At 40.8% G+C, this 19,768-nt stretch overlaps 1 protein-coding gene across 3 annotated transcripts in view; it reads right to left on the bottom strand.

The window, feature by feature from the left end:
- The window catches only part of LOC128744623 (PRL-1 phosphatase), a 110,590-nt gene that overhangs the window by 3,677 nt on the left and 87,145 nt on the right, over positions 1-19,768 (bottom strand). For 2 of the 3 annotated variants that reach the window (XM_053841768.1, XM_053841769.1), the window contains exons 2-5: positions 14,490-15,265; positions 827-1,827; positions 379-545; positions 73-216 (exon numbers count right to left, since the gene is read on the bottom strand). In XM_053841768.1, the coding sequence (XP_053697743.1) occupies positions 73-216; positions 379-545; positions 827-949 (434 nt within the window). In that variant the 5' untranslated portion in view covers positions 950-1,827; positions 14,490-15,265. The remainder of the gene's footprint in view (positions 1-72; positions 217-378; positions 546-826; positions 1,828-14,489; positions 15,266-19,768) is intronic. The other variant, XM_053841770.1, reaches the window with a different exon arrangement.

Here is a 19,768-nt window from a genome sequence, read left to right as displayed (position 1 = left end):
CTAAAAGTGAAATAAAAAAAACGGGATGTTAAACAATTTAATTTAATAGGCAATCAGAAAAGAATCACTTACTCTCTAATCATTTCCACAGCTGCCTCATACTTAAGTCCTAGCTCAATCAACGCCAGTGCCACCAGAACCGGTGCCCGGCCGAGTCCGGCCACGCAATGTACCGCCACGCACGCCTCTGGATCTTCCTGGAATCTGTACAAGAAGCTGCCATTTATCGTATCGCGTTAGTAACATTTAGGACACACAGATGCGTAGTAAGCATGCATTATTACTAGGTAACGATCATTAAGAGTGCAAACATGATATGAGCGATTTTGCCATTAACAACAATAATGAACAACAAATTGCATAGACACCGGTACTCACTTTTGCTTTAAAACTTCAAACCATTCGTCAACGATGTTCTGCGGCGGGAATGTCCCGTCCTCGAAAGCAAGGTCACGCACCTGGATGCCCTGGCTGGCCAACTCTTCGATCTTGTAGCTCGGCTCGCAAACGCGAACCACTACCGAGACGTTGTGTTTCTTAAGTTCCTAAAATTGAGATTGAAAAAAACGAGACTCTCAAAAACAGTTCTTGAAATAGAAGTGAAAGTCAGTTGATAAGAACGACGAACTCAAAAACTACCCGCCTGGAGGTAGTTCCAATTTTATTCTACGCAGCTTGCTTATCGTGGCCGGTGCCGAAATCCCTGTCTTGTGGACATTGATGCAACTGATAACGAGTTGCGGATAACGCCGGAGAGATAAGGAAGCAGCCAACGGGCAAAAAGTATCACGCAATATTAGGATGAAGCAAAAAATGCCAGACTTACCGCAATGTAGCCATGGATGTTGTGATCCGAGGGGCGATCCGTAATTAAAAATTTCATGCCCTTGAATTCGATCCGGGCCGGCGCTGGTCTGATATCCTTTTGACGCATGATGACGGTGGTCATTAAACAGTATCCGCACTTAAAGAGGATGGCTTAGCTTCGACGACGAAGCTCTGTTGTTTCTTTATCTCTTGCTTCGAAATTAGATTTAAGAATCAGGTGCCCGTACAGGTGCGCTCGTGAATCGTAGGAGAAATAGAAGTCGCAGTGTAGTGGAAGTAGTAATTGAAAGCTGTTTGTAACAGTATCAGTTTCTCTTATCGAGACGATGTTATTTTTGCAAGCTTTTTTTTTCTAGATAAAATCACTGCACCCCGCTTCTCGATCTGCTTGTCTCGATTAGTCGAGATTAAAATCAAGTTCTTAAAAAACAATATGATGTATACTATATCACAAAAAATAGAATATATCGATTCGTTTGCTCTGTTAGTCTCGCTATCTCTCAACACAAATTAACAAAAGCTGAACCGAATGGCCGATTACTTGAATGAATGCGCCGATGCCGAGTTGCGTTCTGCTGCCCGGACGGATCTCAGTATTGCGACGTACGTGTCCTGCTCCGGCGAGAAGATCAGTGGTAACATGCAACAATAGTACTGCGCTCTTCTAAAAACTCTCCACTCGACGGCTCGTCTTCTCGTCGGTAAACACTCACAACCCGCAGCAAGGTGACGACGATGACTCAAGTTAGTTTAGGTTGCGCTTGTTGATACACACCCGTGGGAGTCCGGTCGTATACTCGGTCAATTGGTCGGGAAGTTTACATCAATGTGAGAAGATTTTGGCGCTTTCACTCCTTGCTATCGGCTAAGGAAAATTTCCGATTTGTTATCGGTGAGCTCTTAGAATGATACTAGAGGTGACACCACTTCGCTGCTTTTTTTCTGGTGATTTACATCCGCTGAGACCTATGTCCTTAGGTTTCGATTTAGACTAATTACCTGGAAAGTGAAAAGGAAAAAAGTAGCATTAAGTTAAGACGTTGCATTAGGCTTTTGCATTGGTGGTGTATTTTTCACACAGATTTTCTTAATCAAAGTAAACCGTCCTCCCAGAAAGTGCTTTGAGTACAAAATGAGTAAAATATAAATAGATCAGAATTGAATTTAAGGCTTATCAACACTGGATTGCTTTGGTGGAAATCGCTAGATTACGTCGATCCAAATATTTTAGGAGCCTGAGACCGATCAAAGCAGCTCCTAATTTTGTTTTAAAAGTAATCTAATTCTGCAAAGGATGTGTATTTTTTGCAGCCAATAGAGTTTTTTCGTTTCGACGAAAGCAAAGCAAAGCTTAGATGTTACAATTCCGCTTTCGGAATGTGACTATCAGTTTTTTATTCTACAGACTTCGCAGCCCACTGTTAGAGTACAGGTTAATTGTGGGTCTAGTGCTACGATCCTATAAACTCTAACAGGCTCTTCCAGCTGATATTCGAACATGCGACGACTGAAACATGCTTGTTAGACCAGCGACGTATTTCGAGGCCAACTGTAAGACAAGTGAGGGAGCCAGCAGGACTAATTTTAAGGGGATGTAAGCTATCGAACAAAACAAAAAGGGAGCTAAACAGAGAGTAAAACTTTGTCCCACCCGCTACTACGCATATGGGTGGCGCATGGGAGAGAATGGTACAATCAGTTAAAGACGAGACGATGGAGTTGGATGATGGACAGAAACTTACGGACGAAATTCTCTTCAATACTTTGGTAAACACCAAAGATGCGATAGGGCTTTTAGGCCTCCAGGCCATACGTATCAGAAGACCCAATAAACCCGGAAGTGCTAACGCCGAACCATTTCCTCTGAGGATCAACGAAGCATGCATTGTAGGTGGCGAGGTGGCAAATGATCTATAATTTTTATAGAATAACCGATAGCGGGTTTAAGCGAAAGAATTAGACATGCTCTGTTCGAATAAAGGAAAATTACTTTTTTGTAACTACAACTCATCTATTAGTTTTAGTATATTAGTATTTCATTATCGTCTCTAATAGAGGCTAAGTAAATCTCAAAAAAGTGTCATTGGCGTATGACTTTCTGCAGCGGACGTTGCACAAGTCCGGAAAATCTGCTGAAAACTAACAATCTTGCAGGTCGTTAGTGTTTAAACAGCTTGACTTGCTGCTACCGTCAACTTATTCTCAAGGTAGAAACCAGTTGTTTATGCCATAACAGGAAAAACAATCGATTTCCCGCTAGCACATGCAGTACGTGGTTTGTGCAGCTGAATGAGAACAACTGAAATGACCTTAGTCCACACTGCAAAATTATTACTTCCAGGAAACCGAACGCCGAACGACCCCTAGCATTAGAGGCACATAATTTACTTATAATTTTCGTTTTTCTCCTGAATGAATCGTGCATTACGTGATAAGTGCAAATAATATTTAGACCACAGCAACCACGTGCCTCCACCGCGCGCGCTCTACTTAGAGGTCAAATCAGCCCGTCTCCACCCAGACCGACATAGAACAGCGTCAAACATTTGCCTATTTTATTGATTGATTTGTTGTTTTATTTATTATGGATATCCAAGCTACAAAAAAAGAAGCGATGACAATATTTTGCAATGAAATTAGAAAATAGGGGAAAAGCCGTGACACGCAACATAGCCATAAACAAAGGATTGATGTTAGACGGTGAATGAACGGCTTCTCAACGACAAAGCGCAGACGGGGAAAAACCTTGAACGTAGATTTAAAATAACAGAACCATGGATTCTACTCGAAAACGAGGAAATTATTTTTCCTAACCGGTAATAGTCACAATTCTCTTAATTAGACTACTATTATTAATGGGATTTTCTATAAATACTTGATAAATACTACGATTCAGGTACTCACAATTAGCTGCAAATTGTTTGAATTTCACAGAAATACTTTCAGAGATGTTTTTTTTCTGGCTGACCGGCGACGATGATGACAATGCAATATGATTGTTCTCAAAAAACTGTCCTGTTGCGTCGATAGGATAGCGTGAATGAATATGTGTGTGTATTAAAATGATTTACTGCATTTATACGATGATCCTCCTACGTTCTTCAAATGGATGTCGATTGTACGTGCTTTGAGAATGATGTTGAGATGCTGTATGATAGCTTTCCTTCACCTTAGATGTTAAATGGACTCGTATGATAGAATCACCCTGTCAATCTGTGAACGAAGGATGGTATGGTAATTAATGGAACGAATAGTATGTAGTGAAAATGCATCAATTCTAGACAATATCTGATAAAATATGTTAGATGGTTGGATGATTAAATGGTTCGATTTACTTGCTATGCAATAATACTCTACCAATTCGTATCTTGTTGCGAAACAACCTTTAAACAAATATGATACTTCAAATAATTGGCTGTACTCTATCCCTCTATCCTTGAAACGGCACATGTAGAGTGAATTATTTGGATATAGCTAGGATAAAAAGAGCAATGAAGTTTGCAAATCTGGTAAAAGTTTTCTATTGAAAATAAATTATGCGAGAGGAAGAGTAAAAGATTGGAAATAATGTGCGTCATATAGAACGTTAATTCTAGTTAGATATCTTTAGCTGAACTTTAAGACTACCTGAGTTGCAATTCGATGTTAATCTTAATCAGACAAAAATTAGATTCGAACTTACAATCTCTATACAGAGAATTATATGGTACGCCGGTAAAAGTATTGAATTCACCGATGTAACTATTAAACTATGAAAACTAGCAAAAACTAATCTTTTCAAAGGGGTCAGACCCACTGTATTGGCTAGCATTCACGCCTCTCGCGCCGATGACCCGGGTTCTAATCCCAACTCCGCAAAAGTCATAAATGACATAAAAGTGTTAAAGTGACTATAATTTAACAAAAAAAAAACTTTTTAAATTGTAACGTAAAAGAGACCGAAGTAATTTTTGTAATTTTTCCTGAGGAACCCTGCAAGTCGCAGGCATAATATGTATCTGTCAAGAATAAAATATACATAGTAGAACTAAATTGGATGTTTTCTTCTTTATTTAAATTTCCAGGTTTCGTATTCTACTAAAATACTCCAAAAATTACAGTAAATTTTTCCTGTCTGTTTCATTGTACTACCGAACAAGAAAACTAGATCCCACTGATACCTGTAGGCAAGTGGTTAGAAAATTAATGAAAAATTAAACTCATGGTTGGTCTGCAGTCGATTGTCATACTCCTTCGAGTTCAGTTGTTTCAATCGTCTCTGCAATCAACGATGTCAGCTTTTCGGTATGAAGACCCTAGCGTTCCTTTCTTAATGATCTCAAGAACTGTTTTAGAAGACGAAAGTAGAAGACGCCACGTGTCTATAAAAACAACTGGAGAGTTTTTTAAGATAGTGTAACGAAAATATTATGATGCTCAATACTAGCAAGTTGTATAGTTCTCCAGGAAGGAGCTGCCGATCCTTTTTGGCTATCATCATTGCGATAAATTGTTTAAAAGACAGTTCAGCTCCAAGAAACTGGGAGTTCTGCTTGACCCACAGCTTCCTTCACGCAGTAAACCAACTACATTGTTGGTTAAAGCATCCCACAGTCTTGACCCGATTATGAAAACGGCATAAAGCTTCACAGATGTTGCTCGAAGAATTTGCACTGCATGCTATAGTAGTTCATTCGACGCTGGAATACTGCTCGGCGGTCCGGGCTACAGTTATCGAGATATGAAACGGGTCTGATGATAAATTGGACAGGATACCGTGCAACCAGAAGAAATCTGTACCAAGCATTTCTTGTAGCTGATATTCTGATAGTGAAGGCCGGTTGTCCATAGATGTTCAATAGTCAATTAGTTCAACCACCAACGTTTTTAGCACAGAATTTTCCTCCGAGTAACGTTCCGAAGAACAAATTTTGGAACAAATGGAGTCATCGTCAGGATTCAATGAGTTTTCAGCCAAGTATTAATCTTAATCAGTGCTATTACCTCGATCAGCAGGGTATTCATTCTTTGGAGAGTCTTAGTCGAAGCCTATCAGAACATGCCAACTAATCACCGTAACATACGTAACTTACTTCACTATCTGCTTACCTCACGACCAAATGTCCGAAAAACCCCTCGTGCTGACAAATTTCGTTTTGAAGGTACCACAGCAGACTACCGATCACCAACTAATGATCCTGCTGGGTATTCCACGGCTTTTTGACCCCCTAGCACTCGTCGGATCAGGTCGGTAGTGTGAAAACAAGGGTACTTTCAAAAATTTAACAAAGAAGAGAAAGCTGGGAAAGAACTCAGCGACTCCGCTCAACGTACCGATTCGTCGAATAATCTCGAGAAGCTTAATATTCCATGTTGATTAAAAGCTACTTCATCAGCTGTATCGATGTAGTGGCAGGGTCTTTCTGATGTTTTATCCTTAAAAATTTGGACGGAAAAATACAAAAAATGTCCCGCTTATTGCTACAAGCCAGATTAGCTCGGTCAACCGTTTCGATTAGCTTTACTATATGTCCTACTGTATTGGAGTACTAGAGTGACAGTACATCAACTCGACAGATCAGTCAGAGGTAAAACCCGTATTGTTACCAGTTCAACTACGGATATAAACAGGACACTTCAGAAATACGAGATGGACAAGTCCAAAGAGTTTCGAGACTGAAGGCTCTATCTCCGATGTTATGCAAGGGAATATTGCGCGTCAGTAGCTACGAAACGCTCCTGGTAATCCTGGATCCTACCTAATAGATATACGCTTACCGACTTGAGACGTTAAATTGCTGAACTCTAAACTTCCAAGCGAGCACACGAGAGCTCTCCGACGTATTGGAGAGCCGCAAGTTCGACGTCGTAGCGCTGCAGGAGGTATGCTGGAAGGGCTCACCGATACGTACGTTCAGAGATAGGCGCATCATCTACCAGAGCTACGGCAACACACACGAGTTGAGCACAGCTTTCATAGTGATGGGTGAGATGCGAAAAGGGATGATTGGGTGTGGCGGTCAATCAGTTCTCGAATGTAGGTTGAGAAATCATAAACGTGCTCAGTCCTTACCTCAGAAGTACCGATGACGACAAGGAGGAATTCTTCGCATAGTTGGAGCGTGAATACAAACGTTGCCCAAAACATGATATCAAGGCCGTCATCGGGGATTTGCTCAGGTCAATCAGGAGGAGGAATACAAACCGGTGTTTGGAGAGTTCAGCGTACACAGAATGACCAACGAAATAGGCCTAAGAATTATCAACTTTGCCTCCTAGAACAACCTCCTAGACCTCCTAGAACATGGCCATACGTAGTACCTTCTTCCAGTATAGACTTCTACACAAGTACACCTGGAGGTCACCAAAACAAACAGAATCACAGATCGACTACCGGTACTTCTCAGACATCATTGACGTTAGATCCTATCAAAGCGCTAACGTTAACTCGGATCGCTACCTGGTGATGATTAAGATGCGCTTAAAGCTTTCCGTTGTAAACAACATTCGGTACCTACGCTAGCCAGACATCACCGTAAGCTGCGCGCATTCACTCGAAGCTGCGCTGTCGGAAGACGACAAGCTGGACGAAGCTCTTCTTGAAAACTGTTGGAACACCATAAAAAACGGCCATTAGCAGTGTTGCGGAGAGCTCCATCGGGCATGTGGCACGGGATCAAGGAAACAATTAATTTGACGATGAATGTAGGAGGGTGGTGATGGATGAGTAGAACGCTGCTCGGGTGGCCCAGATGCAGAATGCCATACGTCAACACGTGGTAAGACAATGTCAGGAGAAAATGCAACGAACCTAAATCTACCAGGAGAAAAAGCGCTGCCAGGAAGGAGTATGCGAAGTTGGAGTGACGGCATCGTTCTCAGGAAACACGCAAGTTCTACCAGAAACTGAACGAATCCTGCAAACACTTTGTGCCGTATGTCGGAATGTATCGGAATAAGAATGGCATGGCAATTTTGACGGACGTTCATGAGGTGACCGAAAGGTGGAAGCAGCACTTCGATGAACACCTGAATGGCGTCCAGGCGGAGTGCCATAGCGGTGGGAAAAGCAATTTAGACGGTGCTACAAATGGATGCACCGGCCGATTGTTAGAGCTTGGAACACAGAACAGCTACCGGAAAAGAGGAAAGATGGGGTTGTCTACCCGCTCTACAAGAAGGACGCTAAGTTGAACTGTGAAAACTATTGTGCGATCACCATTCTCAATGGCATCCACAAAGTGCTGTCCCAAATCATTTTCCGCCGACTATCACCAATTGCGAGAAGATTTGCAGGAACTTATCAAGCCGCTTCGTTGTAGAATGGTCTACATCGAATCAGATATTTACACTGCGGCAGATCCTCCATGTTCGTTGACTTCAAAGTTGCATATGGTACCATCGACCGAAAAGAGCTATGCAAAATCATGGACCAGAACGGCTTCTCCAACTGAAGCTGATCAAACTGGTTCAACCTACGATGGGTGATACGCAGTGAAGTGTTCGGATTTCGAACACGTTTTCGTTTTCGTTTCCGATGTTCAACACAGTGCTACAAGGTGTTAGGAACCGAGTGGATATCAACACGCGGGAGACGATGTTCAACCAACCATGACGATAAGTCTGCTTTGACGGTGACATGGATATTATCAGTAGAACATCTGTGACAGTAGCTGAACAGTGCACCAGACTAAAGCGCGAAACAAAAAATATTGGGTTAAAGGTAAATAAGTCTAAAACAAAGTACATGCTGGCCGGCGGAACCGAAGCCGATCAACGCCGCTCGGACAGTAGTGTAACGATTGACGGCGAGGAGTTTGAGGTAGTTAGCAAATTTGTCTATTTTGGATCATTGTTAAAGGTGGACAATAACACCAGCTGTGAGCGGAATCAACGGATCTGTGATCAGCGGAAGTCGTGCTTACTATGGGCTTCACAAGCAATTGCTATCGAACAGTTTAAATTCCCGTATAAAGTGCACCCTGTGCAAGACACGTATTAGACCGGTGTTTCTCTACGGGCATTAAACATGGACAATGCTCGAGGAGGACCTGCGAGTGCTCTGAGTTTTCGAAAGATGAGTGCTAAGAACGATCTTCGGCGGCGCCTTGACGAACCCAGTATTCAAATGATGACTAAAACTGGACGGATACGATGAGCAGAACATGTTGCTAGAATGCCGGACAATTACCCTGCAAAAATAGTGTTTGCTTATAATCCGGTAGGAACTTGACGACCAGGGGCGCAACGAGCAAGATAGAGCCAATTAAGTACGTAAGTTGTACCGACAGATGCTGAAGTTATATCACGTATCAGCAGGACCTGAGCTGATGACAGAAGGGTAGCAGTTCAGGAACAACTCTAGCAATTATGTGTCCAAAATCAGCTCCAAATAGGGTTTCGCGCAGAGCGCGTAAGCACAGACATAACAGTCATTTCCAATTTAGGTTTGGTTAGGAATGTGTCCGTATTCATCAGAATGGCGTTTTTATCGAAATAAGGGGAAGGCTTATCCCGGTTGAAAGTTAATATTTAAGATGTCGATCATAAATAGACGGTGAAAGTGTGCATGCAAAATGTACGTTGATGGCATTGCCTTGAAGTTTGCACTATCGAGGTATCTAATTTAGGAGGCCTCTGGGAGGCAGCCATAAAATTTCTTAAGAAGCACTGCGCAACTAGAAGATAACGTTCTATAACAAAATTTATCTATAACCCAAATTGAAGCCTGTCTCAATTTTAGTCCGCTCACTTAGTTTACGGCTGATCTTGACGACCTAAAGATGGTCGATCCTAAGTGTTTTCTGGTTAACCAAGAGCTAGTCGATGTTTCCGAGCCTAGTTTGGAGGGCACCCGACGGACCGCTTTAACAGATAGTAGCAGACCCAATAGTAAAAAGCAAATTTTAAATCAAGTTTAAAGTTCATTATAAGTCCAATTTCAAGACTAATTAAATTCGAAATTTAAATCCGATTTCAAGTACAATTTCAAGCCTAATTTCTAGTGCAATTTCATGTCCCATTTAAAGTCCAATTTTAATTCTAATTTAATGCAATTACGCCTCTTTGAAAAGTTGATGCCGATTTTCCAATTCAGATTCAAACCCAATTTCAAATAAATCTTCTAAATTGAAGCCAGAATCCAAATTCAATGTGAAGTCCAATTTGAAATATAGTTACAAATCCAATTTAAAGTCCACTGGTGGACCCAAGTTAGCGTACGTCTTCTACCTTCTCTATATTTGTTTGTGGGTCAATATAATTTGATTAAAAATTTTGCAAAATAAAAAAAAATGTGTGAGACAACATGAGTTTTTTTTTCCTAGAGCAGGGGCGTAGCCAGAAATTTTTCTTAGGGGGGGTTTTACAAAAAAAAAACGTAGCCTAACCTTATGGGGTTTATTCAGGAAATGGGGAATTATTTTCAATCATCATAAGCTATTTTGGTTTATACACCGGGTTCTTCATTTGACTTAAAAAAAATTGACATAAAAGAAGGTAAATGTTGAAATTGCACCTCCCAATTGACATCGTGATACGTTGTATATTCAAATCTTGGCTGGGAGAGAATATTAGAGTCAATAGGATCGAGTCCCTTCCAAGTGCGGCAAAAGTCGAGACAAGTTGACAGCTTAACCTGCATACTTTTCAACATTGTCCTTGAGAAGATGATGGGGCGAGCAAAATCGAAACGAGAGACTCAATTTTCAGTGACAGTAGCAAACTTTTTGGTTACGCAGATGACTTTGATATTGTAGGCCGAATCTTCGCAACGGCGTAGGCCATCTGTGCTAGACTGAAAGTGGAGGCTAGTAGGATTGGGCTAAAAGTAAATGCGTCGCAGACTAAATACATTATTGGTAGAGGTTCAAAAAGACGAACGTACACTTTCGTGGACGGTAATCGTTGGGATCACTGGTGGCCGCGGTTAGCACAAATAAGGAGATCTTACGGCGCATTTAAGCAGAAAATCGAGTCTGCTTTGCCCTTCGCAAAACGCTTCCATCCACTAGCAAACGATAGCCACCGTACGATGCTGACAAAGTACATAGCCCTTATTAGACCGGTAGTTTTTATGGACTTGACGATAGTCACGGAGGACATACCCGTACTTGCGGATGATATTTCACGGAGCAAAAGCTGGAAGCGAAGCGCGGCGGAGGTACACTAGAATCTCTTTTTACGTCCATTTATCTTACGTGATTTCCTTTTGCGTCAATATTTTTACGTACGGAATTTGAATTAATGTCGTCTCGTTTTACGTCTAAAATTTGAATTAACGTCCATCCTTTTTTCGACCGATATTTCTTACGTCCCATAATAGTGAACGTAAAATGAAATTTGTATATGAATCACGAGCAGCAGACACAACTTGGGGAGATTACCATCGGACATCTGGTGAAGCATACGGTAAACTACGGTGGACCGGACAGTCATAAAGAAAACGTTTCTATTTAACAACCCCACGGGCACTCAGAACAAAGGGGCTCTACGTGCGAGATGGCTCAACTTGGTCTTGCGAAAGCCATACAATTGGTGTATTTTTTATGAATCAAAGGGTATGCGAACCATCAAAATTCATTCTAAATTGGAAGAGCTGTTAGCGTTCAAAATCTTTCATTCTTTCGTGACGTTGGCTTGAATCTAAATTTTGGATTGACATCTTGCGGTAATGCGTAGTTCCACGTCAAAATAATATTTTATCTCCAAATGGTAATGGTCTAGATTCAATCTTTTGATGTCAAAAAAGGAATGTCATCAATTGATGTGATGCTTGTTCAAGCCATACGGCCGCATTTAACCTTCTGTCTGTACAAAAAAATACTTACGTTGTCTGTACATTGGGGTCAATTTGACCCCAAAATTCAAACTGCTATATCTCAGCGAAAACTAGACGGATTTCCGAAATTTTAGATGTTTCAGAAAGGTAATTCAATGGACTAAATGATGAAATTATGAATGTCGACTTGGCAGGGGGTACCTTTTACAACGAGGGGTTTTAGTAAAAAAAAGTCGGAAAAATCGGATTTTTTTAGATTTGTGACGTTTATATCACGAAATCCTTACCACCTAGAGCAATGGTTCCTTCTACAAAAATATGCGCGTACACGAGATCTTCAAAGTTGCATGTAGCATTTTACAGGATTTGCTCGCTAGGTGGCGTTTGTCCGGAAAAATCGATATTTTTTGGTCGTAAATTTTTTGGGTTCTACTCGTGTAAATCGCTCTTGTTCACGCTAAAGTTGATTATTTAGACAAGATACGAAGTAAACATAGTCCGGTGGTAGATAAAAACTTGGTGAACGGCTCAGAATTCACCCGCCAGGTGGTGTAAGTGTACCATTTTATTAATATTGTTCGAGGTTTAACAAGATAGATGACATGCAAGTTTCTTGTCTTCGGCAAGATTGGTCAGGTCATTCTATAATAGACAATTTTGCACAGTATTTAATCACGAGGTGGCGCTAGAGTTCTTTTTGTTTTGATTTATTCATTGTGTATGAACATATTGTTTCGACAAGAGGCGACAAGTTGCCTTCGACATTATATCGCAAAATAAAACTAGTAACAATTATTCGCAATACTATATAGCTAAGTAATGTACCGATTCAGGCAAAATTTAAGTTAAAACGATCCGCAACAATTGAGTATAGTACCGGAAGAAAATGAATACACCACTAGCGTCACCTGACGACTGAATTTTGTACTAAAATTTTCAGAATAGAGTGGTCTCGACTATTTGAACAATTATGCCGTAGACAAAAAAAATTATATCTAGTCAGTATTTTAACCTGCTGTAAAAAATAAAAACAAGTGAAGCACCAATGCCACCTAGCGGTAAAATTCTGAACCACATTATAGGTTTTATTTGTCACAAGATCATGTTTACTGCAAATCTTGTCTATCTGTTCAAATTTTCCGAGAGCAAGAACGATTTACACGAGTAGAATTCATAAAGTTAAAACAAAAAAAGTTGATTTTTCTCGCATAAACGCCACCTAGCGAGCAAATCCTGTAAAATGCTACATGCAACTTTGAAGATCTCGTATACGCGCATATTTTTGTAGAAAGAACCATTGCTCTAGGTGGTAAGGATTTCGTGATATAAACGACGCAAATCTGAAAAAATCCGATTTTTCCGACTTTTCTTTACTAGAACCCCTCCTTGTAAAAGGTCCCCCCTGCTAAGTCAACATTCATAATTTTATCATTTAGTCCATTGAATTACCTTTCTGAAACATCTAAAAAATCAGAAATCCGTCAAGTTTTCACTGAGATACAGCAATTTGAATTTTGGGGTCAAATTGACCCCAATGTACAGACAACGTAAGTTTTTTAATAAACTTGTCGCAAAACGTAAGTTTTCGATATTTTTTGATCAAATAACTTTTATAATAAAAGATCTCCGGTGAACACACCTAGTCACGAAAGAAGTAGATTAATTCATTGAAAAACAAAAAAGTTATAGCTTCTCAAAGTGGCCTGGGGTCAAATTGACCCCAGTGTACAGACAAAGGGTTAAAAGTATTGGTAAAATGAAAGGCAACCAAAGCAAAGCCATGGGTATAAACGTCCTTCAGAGCTTGACCCTTGTTTATCGACAGACTTCGCAGCTGGTTATTAGAGTACAGGAAAATTACGGGGCTAATGCAAAAATCCTATTAACTCTATAGCGGCACCGTCCAGTCGAGATTCGAGCATACGACGACTAGCTTGTTAGGCCAGCATCGTACCCCGGAGCTAACTGGGCGGGCCAAATGAAGGGCATTTCATCTTATTTTTCTTGAGCTAGATAGATGTGAAGGTTAATGTTTTCAGATTTCGCAGGAGTAAAATACACCTGCCGAGAAATTCAGGGTAATTTGGACCAAACTACTAAAAACAAACACTTTCCTTCAACAAACATCACACCATCGAAATCCTTATAAAAATATGATTCTTAACATCAAAAGATTGAATCCAACTCTGCGGCATTTGGAAATATTAAGAAAAACAACGTTGTTTCGAAAGAAGTCCCCCCAAGTGGTACGTGAGAGCTAGTTTTCAGTAGCAACATAGGAGGGTATTTTTGGTGTGCTTCTAATTATTCAGCTTACTGTCTTCGCGTTCCATGAGCCTGAAGAACCAATTTATCATCACAAAACAAATGTTTAAGTATAGTAGATAGTATATATCCGTAAGAATAACGAACACTTTTTCCTCAGGATATAAAGAACTGAGGGTAGGCCTAAAGTAGAAAGTGGTATGCCAAAGAAACTGGTCCATACCCTATATTGTGACACTCGCTCACTACACACACGTTTTGTCCGGTGTACTAGGTATTAAATAACGAATTTTCCTTGTCGATTGTTCATTATGGTTAACGGCAATACTACAGTCTACTATCGTTTGTGGCGATACTTCACTAGAAATTTAAACAGAAAGGGGATCCAGCGAGAATGTACGTTTAGTCCGAATCAAAAGAATGATTCGGCTGTGTCGGCTTGACATTAATCGTATAAGCTAACAGAACAGTATAAACTTTGCTATTTGAATACTCAATTATTATCTATTGAGGTGTAAGATACTTGTTTGCAAAAGACTGGTGAATTATTTTAATTCACGTTGCATTTTACGACAAAACAACCATCTCCCAACCAAACATCAAAACAATCTGACAAACAAAAACAACGACAACTTACCCGCAATATAATAAGTCACCTAGTTAGACGATTAGTGATGATAATAGTAGTTGTTCAAATCCGCACGATGCTCTTCACCCAGAACTGTGGGGGCTATTTCACAATAAACGCAAATTTTGCACGACGTTAATCCCCCTTTTGTGCTCACTATTCTCACTGGAATCTGCCAAAGGATGCTCAATCAAAGTGTAGGGATGTTCGAGATGGTACTTTTCAAACACCAGTTACCACAAGTATCTCAGTCAAGTCGAAGCTAACTTTCCAACAAACACCAAACGTTTACCGGGTGCGGTGATGGATCGTAAGGGTAAAGTCTAGTTGATTTCCGTAGTTTCCAAAAGTAGAACGTAATTTCTCGGAAGGACGCACTTGATAAACACACCTTTCCTTCTGATTTCGGTCCAAGCCTTTCTTCTTGCTTCAATCCACTGCACAACTCCACACAAAACTTCAGAGCACTTTCTTTCTGTTCCTAGAGGACGATGTTAAACACTTTCTCGCCTTCCCTCGCAAAGGGACAATCACAACGAATTCACTACTTCAAAATGACCGGTGTGTGGGATGTGATGAGTGAATATGTTTTTGTTGCTGGTTTGCTTGCTTGTCGTTGGGCGATGACGGCCTCGGTGGCTCTGCACACAGCTAAACGTCTGCGACGGGAACGATCGTGGAGGGCGCGTACCGCGACGGGGGCGTGTAGCTTATTTGTGTTGTGCCTGGCAGTACTCTGCGCTGTCTAACTGAAACTCCATAGAGGTTGGAACGAGCCGCCACAGCTGTAAATGGGAAAAAGTGTGAGAGAGAGAGAGAGAAGTGTACAATTAGTAAAATAAGTTCTATTTAATCTGGATCTTTATGAGAAGGAATGACAACAACGGTATTGAAGGGATCTAGATTGGCCTCTCGCCTGCAAGACTAGATAGTCCTCTGAACAGGTGCCAAAAATATCACTCGCTTGATGGCAACAAACAATGGCTTGGGTGTGTAATTTTGTGACTGCAAGGTTGAATTTGATGAAATATGTCAATTTGATCCACGTAATATACTTTCCACCTCAAACATCATTACCCTGGAAAGGCCGCTTGTTCAACTGCCTATTGGCGGCAGCAGCAGCAGCGACGATGGCTTCCTGTGTTCCGCTAACTAAACCAACAAGTTCATTAAGTCATTCCACTCTGACTGTGAAAACTTTGTTTAATGACAGAAAAATTTAGTCTCCCACAAAAAAATCGTTTTCGCAGCAGATGAAAGCTGCCAAACCATGCGAATAGCACATTGGACGCGGTGTAAAAAGGTGACCTCCAAATATTGTTTTTATTTTTCGATGTTCTCGTGACAAGAAATCGGTCTGGCTTCTGTCAGCTTTCAGTGCTATTGAAATAGAAGCTACAAAAGCGGACACTTATTTTGCAGCGCTTCTTCTAGCTGTACAGTTTTTGACAGGTGCATTAATATTTCAGAGTTGTTTGTGATTTGTTATCTTGATGAGACAACAGGTATAGTGAAACACAAAAGAGAAGCGAAGAAGCGGAGAAAAACGAAATTTTAATTGCAATTGGCACTGCAGCGAACACCGTTTATTATATGTATTTCCAATCGGTAAATGCATCCATCGTGACACGGTACGGTGCGACGGTTCTATTGAAGTTTTGTGTAGTTGAGCGCAAACAGGCGATCCCAAAAATGACATAAAATCGGATGAAAATCCTCCCCTGTAGAGACAATTTTGGCACGACGACCCGTTCAATCGAAAGGGTTGTTGTGTTTGACACCGTTTTGGCTGAGTAGCCATAAGTGTGAAAGATTTACGAGATGTTCGACTTGACAAGTGCGGGATCATGTGTTGGGCACTGACACTGACACTGGTCACGGCACGGGGAATTGAAAATTTCTAAAACAAAAATTGCCATTGCTGCATTTTTTGTGACCAATTCTCAGTTGAACAGTAGCAGTTGAATTTGCAAAACCGTGTGACGTTTCGACTATTTTAGAGACCTTTCTCGAAAAATAATTTACAATTTGTTAAACGCCATTTGAAAGTGTTTTGTTAGTGAGATTACAAATAACTATCTATTAGTAGTTAAATAGTCACTATCCTTTCTCAGTTATTCGTTTAGTGAAATCTGAAATACCGAAATAAGTGATAGTATTACCTGTCAACACACGTTAATATAACACACTCGAATAAAAATCCTTACACAGCTTACACTTCAGTTAGTCAACGATGATGACTAGCGAAAACCGTCAGCTTAAGTACAGTCCCGAAGCAACACTACGCGATCCGGAGGAAAATGAACCATATCAAAATTGAGTGGCTCTATCCAAAGGATGGCGAAAAAAAATAATCATGGTAATGACAGCACACAGTACAGCAGCGGTCGAATAGAGAGGTAGAGAAATGGCAAACTTTCACTTTTGCCTCTGTCGATCGAGCAGTACCTGCCTACTTCTCCGTACGTGGCCCGATTCCGCACCAGACCGCGTGTGCAACCAAAGTTTCTGATTGTTTCGCGTGGGGTCATTCAAACATCTGTTTCAAAACTGTGTAACTTTGATTCAACGAAGAATCCACATCTAAAGCCGGCAGCTGTTGGTAATTCAATGGGAACATTGATGAGCGCCGCTGGTACACGATTCGGGTAGTTTGAGCTAACCGTTTAATATGGCGTGGATAATAACATTTCGTCGGAACCAGGTCAACAACGACATTGTTGCTAATAAATCGCATATGAAATCCGTACAAGCGGCGTATTATATCTATTCTAAAACAAAATAAGTTCAACGGATGTAAACATCGAGATAAAGATGGATATAGAATAACAGTTTAAAACCCAACAAAGATGTCGTTCATCATGTCTCATCTGTCGTCGCTTGTTGTGCAAATTTTGAGAAAAAAAATAGAAAATTCACTCATTTGCGCTGAGCTCATCGTTCAAGTAACGCAAAATGCTCTCAAAATAGAATTTTCGGTGTCCACTCTCTAGTAGCATAGGATGTTGACTAGCGGGCGGCTTGATGCTAAAGCTAGCAAAACAAAACCAACCATCCTCGTTAGAACTACGATCCGAGGATCCTGCGCTTCATGCCAGCAATCGCCCATGAATGGGTGATCATGATTATCCATTCTCGACAAGGTTGTTAGGAAAGGGTCTTCTCCTCCGTTGACTACTTTTTGTGCTGAATTATACTGATAGGAATGTGGAGATTGTGACCAAAAGTTATAAGAACAGGGTAAACGTAGCAAATTTTTCAACTGTTTGGCATAGCGCAAATCTTACAAACATCTATCGACTGGTAGAGATGTTTACATCTCGAATTCGAAATTTTTGTCACGAGAAAACTTTAGTGTTTGTGCGACGTTGACGGAAAGAACAATTCTATTAATAAATATATGGATGAATTCTATGTCATGATTTAAAAAGATGCTAATGGAGACATAGTAATAGTCAGTGATTTTAACAACCAAGAAAACACAAAATATTAAAACAATATTCTTAAAGTATTAATTGGGATACTGCTTTGTTTTGCGTTTTATTTAACAACTAGCGTGCGTCGCCTCGTGACTAATTGAAAGTGAATCAGAAGTACCCAACATAATTTTCTACAATTTCGGAGAAAAACGTTTCTTGCTGTGATAATCTAGCTTCACTATAACTGAGGGAATCGGAATGTATGAACAAAACGCGTAAATGTATAATTGGTTTGAGTCTTCGCTTAATGCGATTCTTACCACAAAAACATGGCGTCCTTCCAGAGGCCTGGTTTTGGTTACAGACGAAATAAGGCGCTTATAGTATTAAATATTAGTTGTATAGATATAGGCCAAAAAATCATACTATAGTTCTCATCATCTTCCGCCTGCGGACTCAGACAAGTACTTATACTGCCTGGAGTGTCTCCAACTTCCAGCGGTTTCGTACCTCCACCATCTCCTACGGAGCACGCCATACTCACCCGTTGCACTGTGATAGTGAGCATATTAATGTTTTATCAAAATGTGCGGGGATTGCGGACCAAAATCGACGATTTCTTTACTACTGTGGTGGAATCAAGCATCGATATTATCGTTCTTACCGAAACGTGGTTCGCCGAGAAAATCTATTCAGCGCAGTTGTTCGACGATTCATCTACGAGGTTTCGTTGCGATTGGAGTCCACTTAATAGCAACCAATCACGCGGTGGCGGTGTGCTAATTGCGGTCTCAACGAGGTTAACTGATTCCATCGATCCCTTCTCCATATGCAATACACTCGAAAAAATATGGATGTGAAGTCACCTAGTCACACAATCAGCGTAGGAGTTATCTACCTTACATTTGATTGAAAAGGAATCCGTTAAGAATTACATCAGTTCCATCGAGGCTAGATACTGGAACATTGCCTTTCCGACTTCACGCTATTATTTGGCAATTATAATCAATTCGGTCTCGTTTGAAGTTTTCCTGAGCGTGCACTGCCCGTGGTTAACAGTTTGCAGTGAAACATTTCGGTGGCTTGCGCTGCTCTCTCAGACGATTTCTACCTGCAAGGTCTAACGCAGAAAAATAGGGTCGTCAGGACAAAACTCACGCCTGCTTGATCTTGTTTTGGCCAACGAATCCGCAACCTCGATTTGCTCGGTCCATTAAGCTGTTGATTCAGCAGTTCCGCTTGACGCAGAACATCCCGCTGTTAAAGTGATAATGGATGTACCAGTTTCCATTGAATTTGAAGACCTTTTTGATGCTAGTGACTTGGACTTTCCAATAGCGAATTTTTCTGCCTTAGCCGAAGCAATCAGTCGGGTCGATTAGAGTTGCCCTGAACTGTTCCCGAATCTTAATGCTGCTGTTAATCACTCTATCCAAAACATCATTTCCGATTATGTGCCCTCACGTAGACCACCTCCTCAACCAGCGTGGGGGTGATGTTTAACATAGCTAGCAACAATTACAAAGCTTATAATCGACTCCTGTACAAACGATTCGCTTCACGAATGCAATCCAGCTTGCCTAGAAATCTGAAACTATTCTGGTCGTTCGTGAAATCCAAGAAAAACGAGGTAAGACTGCCCGCAAATATGTTTCTGGGTACCCGCGGGTGCAAATACAGTAGAGGAAAAATGCGAACTTAACTTTGCACTGCTCACTTCAAGAATTCCTTTAACACTTTTGTTGCTTCAGAAGCGCAGGTTGCCTCTGCAATCAGATGCGATAAACTTGAATGTATTCCATAAAAATGATCAACTAGTTGAAACCTATATCCTTTTGTTCGGGTTGTCCTGCTGGTCGCCTAAATAGC

Source organism: Sabethes cyaneus, chromosome 3 (assembly GCF_943734655.1).
Source record: "Sabethes cyaneus chromosome 3, idSabCyanKW18_F2, whole genome shotgun sequence".
Classification (NCBI taxonomy): Eukaryota; Metazoa; Arthropoda; class Insecta; order Diptera; family Culicidae; genus Sabethes; species Sabethes cyaneus.
Note: the sequence above shows the minus strand (reverse complement) of the source record. Positions and strands in the feature narration are given on the sequence as shown.